The 12824-nt window shown below is 42.3% G+C and overlaps 2 protein-coding genes across 3 annotated transcripts; one reads left to right on the forward strand and one right to left on the reverse strand.

The window, feature by feature from the left end:
* Window positions 1-110: 110 nt before the first annotated feature.
* Window positions 111-1221, forward strand: kiss2 (kisspeptin 2). Of its 2 annotated transcripts, none has more exons than XM_072377129.1 (2): window positions 111-338; window positions 840-1221. In XM_072377129.1, the coding sequence occupies exons 1-2, from the start codon at window positions 227-229 to the stop codon at window positions 1100-1102; spliced, it is 375 nt and encodes a 124-aa protein (XP_072233230.1). In that variant the 5' UTR covers window positions 111-226; the 3' UTR covers window positions 1103-1221. The 2 variants fall into 2 exon arrangements, with proteins under 2 accessions (XP_072233230.1, XP_072233231.1); XM_072377130.1 differs by having other exon boundaries at window positions 843-1221.
* Window positions 1222-2867: 1646 nt separating this feature from the next.
* ldhba (lactate dehydrogenase Ba) lies at window positions 2868-12317 on the reverse strand. Its single transcript, XM_072377964.1, has 8 exons — window positions 12203-12317; window positions 6766-6902; window positions 6355-6472; window positions 6095-6268; window positions 5767-5940; window positions 5526-5643; window positions 4329-4452; window positions 2868-3747 (listed from the first exon to the last, which is right to left on the reverse strand). The coding sequence occupies exons 2-8, from the start codon at window positions 6892-6894 to the stop codon at window positions 3580-3582; spliced, it is 1005 nt and encodes a 334-aa protein (XP_072234065.1). The 5' UTR covers window positions 6895-6902; window positions 12203-12317; the 3' UTR covers window positions 2868-3579.
* Window positions 12318-12824: the final 507 nt, after the last annotated feature.

Consider the following 12824-nt stretch of genomic DNA (forward strand, 5'->3'; position numbering starts at 1 on the left):
CCCAGAAGAGCTGATGAATGATGCATTTCAGCACCAGCGCCAGCAGACAGCGCCGCATAGGCAGGCCACTGTGATTGGCTGCCAGCTGCGAGCTGGCCAAGCCAAGGAGCAGGAGGTCACCTGGTGGAGACACAAAACTGGGTTGAAGGCGGGGAACACGTTAGTTCCCGCTGCGTGGGTGAACACAACAGCTTGGACTCACACAGAGAGGATCTCTGGCTGAAAGATGAGAATTTTGCTTTTGGTTGTGGTGAGCGCGCTGATTGGTGCTCAGGATGGAGAGAGTGAGGGGGCGGCTCTGCCCGGACCTGCGTCTGACCAGGAGACTCGTGCAACAGGTGGGCCACCTGAGCAGAGTTTACCTCTGTTTACTATCTTATTTTTGTTCCTTTTACTTGATTCTAGTGACCTCATAACGTCACTGGAGCTCCACACAGGCAAGAGTTAAAATCCGAAACGTAGATATTTTCTTTTATTTTGTTAATTTTATATTTGATTTATGAATCCTGTCGTTAAGTTCCAACATGAGGTGTATAGACACTGGATATCCTCTTTAATATCTAATGTATGTGTAAAACCACCCTCTTGGTGTGGTGTTTATATCTTTTTATCTTTTTTTTATAGATAAAAAAAATTATGGAGCCTGAGGTTTCAAGGTTCTTTTTTCTGGGCTAAAAAGAATTTAAAACTAAAAAGAACTTTAACTTTTCAAATAAAGAGAGACGGATTTCCATTGTAGCTCAACAAATGATGTAGCGACAACTGAGTTTAATGTATGAATCTTTACGTAAGTGTCGTCGTGGCGCTGTTGAGCTGATGTCTCTGCTCCTCTTCATCAGCAGCAGTCCTCTCTGCGCTCAGGAGGACCGCAGGAGACTTCACAGCGGGAGACCCAAGCCTGTGCTTCTCCGCCAGAGAGAGCGACGACCAGCGGCAGCTCCTGTGCAACGACCGCCGGAGTAAGTTCAACTATAACCCGTTCGGCCTCCGCTTTGGGAAACGCTACAACAGCTATCTTTACAGAAGAGCCGTTAAAAGCGCGAGGACCGAGAAGTTTTCGCCCCTCTTTCTCTTCTCGCGAGAACTGGAGGTGCCCACCTGAAACCGATGTGTGTCTTCCTCTGACGAAATGTGGGATTTGTGGTGGAAAGTCAATGTTTTACCATTTCAGCCTAGACTTCAGATAAAACTGTGTAACCCGAATAAAACTTTTTGTACCCATGTTTAATGTGATGTTCTTGTCAGACCTACAGCAGTACTAGGGCGGGAAAATAACTACAGTTAAAAAAGGAATATCTTAGCTGACACAGGATAATTTTTGCTCGAAATCATCTTGAGAGCTTTATCATAGAAATAACAAATGTCCATGTCCACTTCATCGTATTATGGACAGGTCACCAGTCTATCACAGGGCGAACAAACTGACAAACAGCCATTCATGATCAGATTGGGTAGAACACGCAAGTTCCACATAGATGTCGTTCTTCTGACATTTGAGCCGAAAACTAAATTACTGCAGCGCCTTAATACAACCACAAGAGGGCAGTGTGATCGTTTTTACTGTATTCCCGAAGGTTCATCCTGCGTCCGCTGGATTTATAGTTTATGAAAGAGCAAATAATCCTATTTATTCATGTTTGTGTTGTGTAGGCTTAGAAGTACAATGGAAAAACGCATCTAAGCCAATAGTTTTTGATATACAAAAAAACATTTAAGACACACCAAACAACTTTTGCTGATTGACCCACAGAATCCTTCACTTTGGGTCGTTAAACTGAAAACTTGTTAGATATTTGCACCATTGAAGTAAACTTTGTAAAAGTCACCCATAAAGAAATGTCAGTCTTTGTTATCACGTTTGTCTAATTTCTGTATATGATACACACACATAAATGAGCCTGAGGCTGTCCAAACTTAATAAAGCATAATCCACAACCTCTTTTAATCCAACTGTCAAAAGCATTTAATAGTCACCAAAAACCAGGAAAATAGATTTGCATCTATGATCTTTTCAAATGTTTGCTTTAAAAATGATTGTCACCCGACAAACCACTAAAGTCTGCTTCCATGTCAGGCTCAGCACCAAAAAAAAAAAAATAAAAATCTTTGCTCGGTGGACATAAAAATATCTTGAAGTGGATTTAAAATCCCATACACTGCTCATTTTAGGAACTCTATTTGAACAGGTTAGCATACATTAATCTTCTAAAGTTTTTTCTGAAATATGGTGGGTATGTTCGCAGTTTTGTCCTTGGGCAAGATACTGAAACCAAGATTGCCCATTATGTTCATTATTACTGGAGAGTAAAAGCCCAACATACTGTATAATGTGCGTCGTTGAGCCTAAATAGGGTTCAACGGTGCTGCATAAATGTGTACCATTTAAAACTGAACATTGCAGCATCGACACTTGTCCTCTTCCATCTGAAACATTCCATTTTGACTTCCATTTATTTATGGTCCTCCTTCAAAGGACAGACTCTGCTCTGATTGGTCAGAAATGTCAGACTGGTTTCAAGGCCATTTCATCTAAAAGTTTTGAGCAAATCAAAATCTGAATCTTGATTTATTAATTTATTTTTATTTGTTGGAGGAACTTAATTTTATGCTTTTAAAGAGACGGCTTTTGTTAACAAACTCTGAATAAAAAAAAAAGTCGGTCAGAAGCAACGCTGACAATTTTCCAGGAAAACAGTGAAGACGGTTAATAGAAGTTTAAAAGTTTAGTTTGAAAATCTGTTTCCATTTTACTGCACAGAACTCCTGGACAAACACGTTTTCCTTTACTATTTGAGGACAGAGTGACCTGGACAGTCATTTTTTTTTTTTTTCATGAAAAAACAAAACAAAAACTCTTACGCACACAGTGCCCTTCATGAGCTCCAACTTTATTAAGTTACATGTTGATGGTTCCAACACAGCTGATAACACGAGGACATAGAAACACATTTGACTTTTCCACTCCCCCCCGCCGGTAACACTCAAACGTCACATTTCACTATGTGTTAGTCAAGTTATGTCCTGTCAACTAACAGGTTGAAATAAAGGATGGAGGAAAACATGTTCTTTTCGGGGGGGTCTTTGGAGACATTTGTGGTCTTTCTCCCAGCGATTCCCTGGAGGGAGCTAAATGCACCACTCAGTGCAGAATATGGTGGAGGAGCACGGTGACACTTTGGGCTCTTGGGGAACAGCGTTGGATTCTGGTCCAAAGAACTGAAGCATAGAAATCCCTACTGAATACACAAACACAGATCAGCTTACATCTGCTAACACCAACACACTAACAGCAACTTGAGCCTACGAGTGCCTTATTTTAAAGTAGCATACCAGTGATTTTTAGTATTGGGTGACAGACTGTAAGTGGACCTTGACATAATGTCGCTCTGATAATGTGATGACAGACATGTGAAGTAGAAATCCACACCGGCATGATTTTAAAAAAAAAAACAAAAAAAAAAACACTTGTATAACCCTTTAAATTAAGAACAATCCAGTCTGAGAAGCGGCAGTTAGAAAAGGAGTGCGCGTGAGACGACAGGATCCTCTGCACTGTGGGGGTGTCGAGTGCACTTGTGTTCACAGGTCCTTGAGGTCCTTCTGGATGCCCCAAAGAGTGTCAGCGCTCTTCTTCAGCTGGGCCACCTCGTCATCATTCAGGGTCATGTTGACCACGCTGCCAACGCCGGTGCCGTTCAGAACGCAGGGCAGAGACAGGAAGACCTCGTTACCAATGCCGTACATGTCCTGGAAAACACAATACACACCTGATTATCAGCATCTACAGCTACATGGCAGTGTTCAGTAAGGGGGACAGACAAAGGAAAGGTTTGTTCCTTTTTTACGTGGGATACGAAGATGCAGATCCGTCTGATGCCATTGAGTGAGGCACAATATACGAGCATTTAGATCTGGTGTTTACATACAGCCTGTAACAGGATGACGTTACATAAAATATCGCAATAAAATACACTAAATATCTGTTCTCCAACATCAGTCACCATCCGATTTATACCGATTGTCTTAACTAAACATTGTGTTGCTACTAATAAATATACGGCTTAATACCCAATATATTAGTTAAAAAACAATATATTAAAAACTGACAGTGGCACAAGTGTGTACATAGACTTAAAGAGATTTAACGGATGCTGATAAATATTAAACCTCTACAAAAATGAATTAAAACTGCATCATCAGACATCACATGTATTCAGCATCTCTTGAACGACTCAATGAACCCAACGTCCAGGCATGAAGTCAGACTGGTGCACAACTGTGGGTTTTTTTAAATCTTGCGTAAGCAGTAGTGTATCCGCGTGTCTGACCTTGACCATTGTGGAGACGGGATGGACACGGCCCATGTTCTTGATGATGCTCTCGGTCAGGTCGGCCACACTCAGGCCGATGGCCCAGTTGGTGTAACCCTTCAGCTTGATCACCTCGTAAGCGCTGCAACACGAAGAGGAACTCTGTTAGTATCCGTGTTCCGACTGTGTGCCACTTTTCATAGGTCTATATTAGAATACATCCATAGTGACGACACAACCCACACAGTAACCTGAAAGTTCAAGCCTGTGAATTTAACATTTAAAGTTGCTGATGGTCAGCAATAAGATAAAGACAACCCAATTCATAAAATGAGGAGTCAGCTGCTTGAATCAAAACAACTGACAGGTTTTATCATTCGATAAAGGAAATAACCACAGAAGTAGCTTTGATGATGAGCCAGGCAGTGAGTCAGTTAAGCCAACATTAACACTACAAGAGTTACAGGTTACATTCCCACAGCTCTTTGTTCGACATCTGTAATTAGTCATGGCCTCATAACTGCTGAAGTTCTATAACAGTACAGTACATGTCTTTTCTCCTCTACTTCATTGCGGAAGTAAACTCATACTCACAGGCATTAAAACATTTTTAAAAAGCATTTTGATCAAGACCCTTGATATGTAGAATTAAAGTGGTCTAAGGACTGACCCTTGGAGAACATCCTTCATCACACCAAGCAGGTAAAAGTGAAACCTTATGCCTGTAAACGCTCATCTGTCTGACAGCTAGTTTTCAAAACAATATCAAAGCCTCACACAGAAGTCTTTGCTTAGGTAACATATGATCCACATCTGTTGATTGATAGTTTTCTATAAATTCACTGAATTATTCAAATTACATGAAGTTTCTTTAAGAAAATAGTCAGCCTTCGATATTTAGTGAAGGAAACCACAACCAGTTCTTGATTTAAAGTCAACAGGAGGGTTAAAGGATGAGCAGAGTCCGGGGCCTGGCTTAGGCTGCACATTTCCAGACATAAACAATTTATAGGATTCTTTCTTTGTAAACATTTTCAGTATAGAATCAAGAAAAAAAAGTTTGGAATTGTGCTGCTTGTCCTGCTCCATCAAGACAGTAGTTAGAAGAGCTGAGTCAGAAAGGTCACCCAGGCATAGGGACAAACCCAGACGCAGGGGTTCCTAGGTTTGTTGCAACTGTGAATGCGAGCTTTGTGAAGTACAACAACAGCTTACCTGTCCACCACAGCCTTGTGTGTAGCCTTCCACTGCTCCTTATCAGCGTCGGTGCCAATGTCAGGATTCAGTTTCTGCAGGTTGACTCCGGCGACGTTGGCCCCGCTCCACACAGGCACTGGAATGACAACAAAAAGTCAGTACTGCGCTGCATCTGAGCAACCTCAGCCAGGCTACATCACTAGAGTTCTTGGGCTGCTAACACATCAGACACAGCAGCTCGCTCCCTGTGTGTACTCACCGCTGGTGTCTCCGTGCTCGCCCAACACCCAGCCATTGAAGGAGCTGGAGTGGATACCAAGGCGTTCAGCCATCATGAAACGGAAGCGGGCAGAGTCCAGGTTGGTGCCGCTACCAATGACCCGGTGCTTTGGCAGACCACTCAGCTTCCAGGTAACATAGGTCAGCACATCAACTATGTATCAATATGAATGTACAAAACACACAAGCAAAAAGAAAAGAGAAGACTAAGTTACTATCAAAACTAATACCATCATTCCATCTGTCAATATCCCTGGAATAAGGGATCATATGTAATTCACGCTGTTGGTGTAAAGGCGTGTATTCACCAGGGTTAGACACCACGATGAGTGTGCAGTTGGGGCTGTGCTTGACGATCTGTGGGATGATGGACTTGAAGACGTTGACGTTCCTCTGGACCAGGTTGAGGCGGCTCTCACCTTCCTGCTGGCGAACACCAGCTGTCACCACGACAAGGCGAGAGTTGGCAGTGACTGCGTAGTCTGTCGGGGGACAGAAAAGAAAGCTGCTGAGTGACATTCCGAGAGGCCTAGAAGTGTGCAGGTAAAGAGCATGTGGAGGTTCTGACCTTTATCTGCAACTATCTTGGAAGTCTTCAGGAAAAGGCTGCCATGCTGCAGGTCCATCATCTCTCCCTTGAGACGGTCCTCCATCACATCCACCAGAGCCAGCTCATCACAGAGATCCTGAGAGAGAGAGCAAAGGAAGAGACGACAAGATCATTACGGACGTCATTCTCACCCCTGAGGAGGCACATTTACTGCGACATGCTCACAGGAAATGCTGTTGCGCTTTTCAACAGTTACTGTATTTCATGTTTCCCTCATATGAAAGAAAATGTAATAGTATGAAGAGGACTCTCATTGGAACAGTGTGGAAAATGTTGATTTAAACATAAAAAATATTCTTTTATTTCAGCTCTTCTCTCACACTGAAGTTTAATTAATTTATTTAAATACAGAGGTGCAGAGTGCCTTACCCGCAACAGGATGCTGACAGCGCAGGCCATGCCCACCTGGCCCACTCCAACTACAGTCACCTTGTTCCTGGGAGGCTCGGCAGAGGGGCCGGCCATGGGGCTGATCAGCTTCTGCAGCACTGATGACATGATCACTGCTGCAGGGAGAGACAAAGAGAGTGGAACCCGATTAAATAAAAACACACAGTCAGCAATCCCAAATCAATAACAGACTTTTCATCTTAAAAACAACTTATTAAAAAGGTCTGTAGTGGCTTGCATGAAAGTCCTGTTTAGCATCCCCCAGTCCTGTATGAATTATTGTGTCCGAATGACTCGTTCGGACAAGGATTAGCCAGATTAGAGAGAAAAAACAAAGAAAAAAAAAAACAAAAAACAACAGGGAATCAATTTTTACATTTATTTAAATCAACTTCAACATACCCAGAGGGTTGTTCCACCATCAGTCTGCAGTAACCTTCCAAACTGCATTCACAGTATTTAAAAAATAAAAGCAAAACTCGTTCGTTTAGGTGAAATGAAGACAAACAAATCCACCGATTGCTGTCTGTCATCACTGCCGTCTCCTTTCTCATGCGCTTAACCGCCCCGCTGAGTAACCAATCAGAAAAGAACCTTCGCCGACAGATCTGATGCCAGTTCATGTTGAATCAAGATCAGTCAAGATTGCATCAGGTCTGAATTAGTTGACACACAAGCAGTGCTGGCTGATTATATCTGTGTATCTCATTAGATTCATCTGGCTCGCACTAAGGTAGTTTTAGACCTTTTCCTTTAGCAGGAACTATGACGGCGGTCTTGCAAGTCAGCATGTACAAAGCTGTAGCTACAAGATCAGTAGACAAATAGTTCCCTGCTTTGAGTATGTATCCCTCTGCTGCTCAGCTCAAACGCTGAGATGTCTCTTTCTGTTTGACTAGAATAAACTAGTATAAGCTTCTTTAGTGTCACCAGAGAGCGAGGTATAAGCTATGCTGCTAGTGGTTGTAATTCAATAGAGGAAGTAGTTTTCCTAACAGGAAACAAACTGAGGATAGGTGGGGAAAAAAAACTGTGGCGGACATCCACAAGAGGAAAATGGAGAGAGCTCCTCTTCAGGAATTACTTTCATCTGTAAAAGCGAGTACGTGTTGGCGGTTTATCGGTGCAGATTGGGAAGGCGGTAGAGTCGCGTCATTTTCATCTTTGACAGATCAGGTGAGATTCACCAAGTTGTTTCCATCTCCCCTAATATGCATCAGGTTTGCTTCAAAACAGGCAAAAAACACAGCATTTCAACTTCACATCCTCTGAATAGCGATCACAAACAGCACTGGAAACCTGGCTAATGACATCTAAAACGGAGTTTATTTAACAGTTGTATAATATGAGAGGCAGCAAAGCAAACAGTCATATCGTTACAACTGAAACAATGCAACTTGTATTGTATTCTATCAATGATGCTGAAACTGCTCTGCATAAAACACACATATCGACACAGAAAAAAAATAAATAAATAAATGAAAGAATAAAAAAGAGGAAAAGCAGTCCTGCTCAGCACATTTACAAATTATAGGCCAGGACCACGTCTACATACACTTACATGAGGATGAGCGGATGGGCATCAAAAAGCGAGACATCGTGGTGCAAGAAGACAAATCACAACTGCCTACTGACAAAAGCCAATGTTCATTTTAAATAGGAAAGTCTTATCAGGGCTGTGAGGGTCAGCACCGTCATCTTTCTCCTCATTTTGAGCACCATCACATCGTGCATGGTTAACGTCGTGTTAATCTGCATGAGCGTTTGCGTCTTATCGTGCTTGTTATGTCCAACCCTACAGCAGCATTGCTACTGTATGTACGACACAAACACGACTTCATATAGTTTATTTTGCTCTCATCTTCTCACACAATATGGCTTAGTCTGAGACACTTATCACAAAAATACGGTGTCCTTGTAGACGCCCGATGTTCCCGAAGACAGATAAAATGTAATAAAACCTCTGATACTCATATCAAAGGATTGAAACTCTTGCTGATACAGAGAACGAATCAAAAGTACAACTTTTGTGCATCTAGAGGATAGGCCAAGGCAATTTCGTGCTTTACTTTTAATTAAACTATGTGCAACTGAGATTGGGACACTGACCAATCTCAGTTACACATATAATACCATGGACAATATTCATTATGGCTCTACAGACTATTCATAAAAATTGCACCATTAAATAAATAACTGAAGGACTGCTGGTTGTGATGAAGTTTGGACAAAATGTTCATTGGATCGATGATGCACCTGAGGGGTGTAACTAAAATGTGAAAACACACTGTACCTAACCTACACTGCACCACCAACTGAGGGCACGTAGGTTCCCATGGCAACCCAAAAGTGCGTGCCACTATAACCGTGCTTTGGTGGTTAAACCTGCAGCTCGGCAGGTTTAGATTTGCTTCGACATGTTACAATGAGAGTCAATGAGTTCATCTGAAACCCTCATCATAAACCACTCTGCAGCAGGTTAGGTGTTCGGCCAAGTTACCATGGTAATCTAGCAGAAGAAAAGAGTGCCGTCTTCATCACACTGGAAGCTTTTACTTCAAGCTCAACATACCTCCCTCGCTTTTATTTTGCTTTGTAGTACATCTCTCGGTTTTGAATGACATTTAGTCAAGGTTTGAGTGTTATGGATTTTGCTGAGCTCAGCTATAATAACAAGCGTATCAGAATCATCTGGAGATAACCGGGATTTTGCTGCAGCCAGTGAGATTCAGGTAAAACAGAAGCAGTCATTTGTTTATACTGTGCTCTCTACATAAGGATTTCTATTTATTTTTTTCCCCCAGCGTGAATAATTATGGTCTGGGTGGTTATTTCTGTTGGAGGACTGGATCTGGTACTGGACTGTGATTGGAGCAGCAATAACATACAGCATGGGGTGACTTGGGAGAAGTGGTTGCATTCAAAACTGCTGACGTGACGACTTGCGATGAGGTGGAACACGCTCAAATCATTCCTTTTAGTGAAGACTCAGTCAGACAGAGAGACACTTATTTACACTGGACATGAAGAAGAGCATGAATAAGTGAATCCAGAAGGTTTGATCCAAAGATCAAAAGCATCGTTTGACAAAATGCTTGTTAGCAACAGGTCTGCTGACACTTCAGGCAAAAGAAAAAAGAATATCAAGAACAGACACACACCAGGATTTCTTCATGTATCCTTTCTGTATGAATTCAATGATCCGGAATGCGTTCTACGCGAGCAAAAACCAGCATTCAGACTGCACCACAGAACATTTGGAACGAAAGGAGGACAAACCTCAAACTTTTCTAAGTAGTTCAGAGACGTCCTGATCTGAAGATCCCAACTTTTACTGTGAGAGTGGACAAATATTCAGGTTATTGGGTCAGTCAGCCAGCATTAGAAAATCCTCAGTCCACAGACTTGAAACCTTTAACCTTTTCATATGACTAACCTTTGACCTCTTTCACAAAAATCCTGTTGTCTAGACACAGACAAACATTAGGCTGGGATGAGAGTCACACTATTAGCCAACCGTTTTTTTCTCTTCTTTTTTTAAGCTGCCACCCTTCACCTTCGGTTGTTCGTATTGGCTGAACTAAGGGTTGTGTGGCACAGTTTCAGTGTGTGCTTTCAAACAGCAAAGCAGCATTGCAGCCATCATTAGTCGAGCCTTTAACATGCTGTGTGAATAGGATCAATGTTGGAGTGAGTGCCTTATTCTGGAGAAAGGCAGTTCATTTTTACTCAAATGCCAAACGAACATAACCTGCCTTCAACTCTCCTTCAGAGGGCAAGCATCACATCCAAAGGCTATTCTTTGTCAATACCAGTGAATGTTTGGTTCTTTCGTTCAAGGAGGGAAACATTCACAGTTTAAACTGGCATGCATGATGCACTCTGATCAACAAGATATAAAAGCTATCTATAAAGTCATAAAAATATTTTTTAAAAAGCGACCGTTGCACTCAAGCAGTCTTTAAAACTTTTGTCTCAGAAGTTTATTCGGGTTCTAATCGCCTGTGTTGCTGGTTCTGCTCCTTCTGCTTTTCCCCCTCATCAAATTTCAGTCTCAACAGGTTCCACAACTTTGTAGCTGAAGGTCAAAAGGACCTCTGACTGCAGGCCAAACACAGAGGTTTTTACTGTTCAAGGAAAAGCACAAACAAGTCCATGTCACACTGAACAGTACAGCTGCGAAACCGCTTAAACACCTGGCAAGATGTTGAATTTACATCGAGGTCAAATCGGTATGTAGAACTGGAGCAAAAAGAACAAACAAAACCAGGGCTTGTCAAATTTCTATATCTCAAGAGAATGGAGAGTCCCGTTGATCGTAACATGTCATAGGAGGGATGTAATTCAACTTATGACAGTGAATACAAGGAAAATGACAGTTTTTGATAACTAAATCAGTTGATGGACTCAAAGAGACCCCTGAAGGTCCAGCGCCTCATTTTGGAAACCACTGACCTTAACTGTCAGCAGGCATTAAGAACAAAGCTCCATGGATCTGCTCCTGCAATTTTTAGCCAGCTAGCTCAGGCTGCCCACATGTTAACATGACAGTCATATCAAGGGCAAATGAGCATGGAAAAGGCAGTCAGGTGGTCGGTGTCTATAAAGGGACACCCCCACTGCTATCCAACAATGGCTCTCTGAACACAATGACCCATTTCACTCACCAACGTATCGGTTTACTATTACACAAGCAAGCAAGCAGCCAGCCGTGTTGCTTTGGAACCAACTTCGTGAGCCCAGCAGCCAGAAAATAAAAAAAATAAAAAAATAAGTAGACATACTGGTTTTGCTCCCGTATCAGTGATTTCGAAGGGGTAGGTGTTGTGTAATAGCCTGGGCCTGAGCCCTTCCGTCGTCCTTCATCTTCAGCAGAGGATGTTGCTCGTTTTTAAACATGGAGGATTCAAATATTTAAAACACATGAAATAACACGGAAAAGTTGGTGACAGGATATTAGCACCGACACAGTCCTTGCTCGTTGTGTTTTCATGACGCCAAATTAATTCCCGTCTGTGCTACGTTGTGTAATATTTGACAACAAACACTTTTTTTAAACGAAAGACAACAGCACAGCGGAAATCCGGGAAAGAAATGGTCGTGAAAGCAGTCACGTAGACGGTGAAGACATGCAAAGTCAAACTCGGTTTGAGTTGAAACATTCATATGACATGCTGAGTTAACTACTCTTTAATAATTCTGAACTGTCCAACGACAGTAAAGGCCGAATCCCCCTTAATGATGCTCCAAACATTTCTATGACATTCAGTTTGACCTAGCATACATCGTTAATGGCTTCGCTCAGCGTCACGAGCATCCATAGCTGCTCGTGCGTTCAGCACGCGGAATTGTAGGGCGGCCCCTAATCCACATGAAAAACTGCACAATAATAAAAGAAAGAAAGCCTCACACTTACAGATTTCGGGAAAATGCTGCTATCAGTTATCTGGTCCCGGTAAATGAGACGTCTGGCAGGGAGATAAGACGGAAGGATAGTGTAGAGCTGAACGTGCAGCAAGGAGGAAGAGAAGTAGAGGAGGAGGAGGATGTGAGCAATCAAAGGGGAGGGGAGCTGAGAGGGGTGTCCGGCCTGTCATGGGCTTAATATGGGGAACTGATTGCTTCTTATATGGGTCAAGATAACATAATTCTGTTTATCACTGTTGGAGAGTCAAGAGCTACACTCTACATTTTTAGATTTCTACACTGTTGTACATTTAAGACTTTATTTGTACTTGCATTTTGTGCTCTGCTGGGTTATAGCTTCATTTGCTTCAAGGATGAGTCTGATCTTCCACCACTGACCGACTGATTGCATTTAGGATTGTGAAATATAAGTTTACTCGTGATCACAAGTAGAACTGGTTGCATTCCACCAGTGTGAACACCAGCGGATCAGGGGTGACTTCCTTTGCAAAATAATTTTCTGCTTTAATGAAAGTAGTGTACTCATACCTTCCCTTTGACTTTCTGAAGGGGGAGGCCGGTTTCTTTTTACTGAGACAGAAAACTCACCCAAGAACCAGAGAGTAGTGCAC

The sequence above is a fragment of the Leuresthes tenuis genome, unplaced genomic scaffold, assembly GCF_036924035.1.
Source record: "Leuresthes tenuis unplaced genomic scaffold, fLeuTen1.0.hap1 SCAF_23, whole genome shotgun sequence".
Taxonomy (NCBI): Eukaryota; Metazoa; Chordata; class Actinopteri; order Atheriniformes; family Atherinopsidae; genus Leuresthes; species Leuresthes tenuis.

Excerpts from the sequence above, each read along its gene's own strand:
- kiss2 (XM_072377129.1), top strand. The coding sequence starts at position 227 with ATGAGAATTTTGCTTTTGGTTGTGGTGAGCGCGCTGATTGGTGCTCAG. Across the intron at positions 339-839 it reads CCAGGAGACTCGTGCAACAG|CAGCAGTCCTCTCTGCGCTC; the intron begins GTGGGCCACCTG and ends CCTCTTCATCAG.
- ldhba (XM_072377964.1), bottom strand. The coding sequence starts at position 6,894 with ATGTCATCAGTGCTGCAGAAGCTGATCAGCCCCATGGCCGGCCCCTCT. Across the intron at positions 6,269-6,354 it reads CAAGATAGTTGCAGATAAAG|ACTACGCAGTCACTGCCAAC; the intron begins GTCAGAACCTCC and ends GTCCCCCGACAG. Across the intron at positions 3,748-4,328 it reads CCGTCTCCACAATGGTCAAG|GACATGTACGGCATTGGTAA; the intron begins GTCAGACACGCG and ends TGTGTTTTCCAG.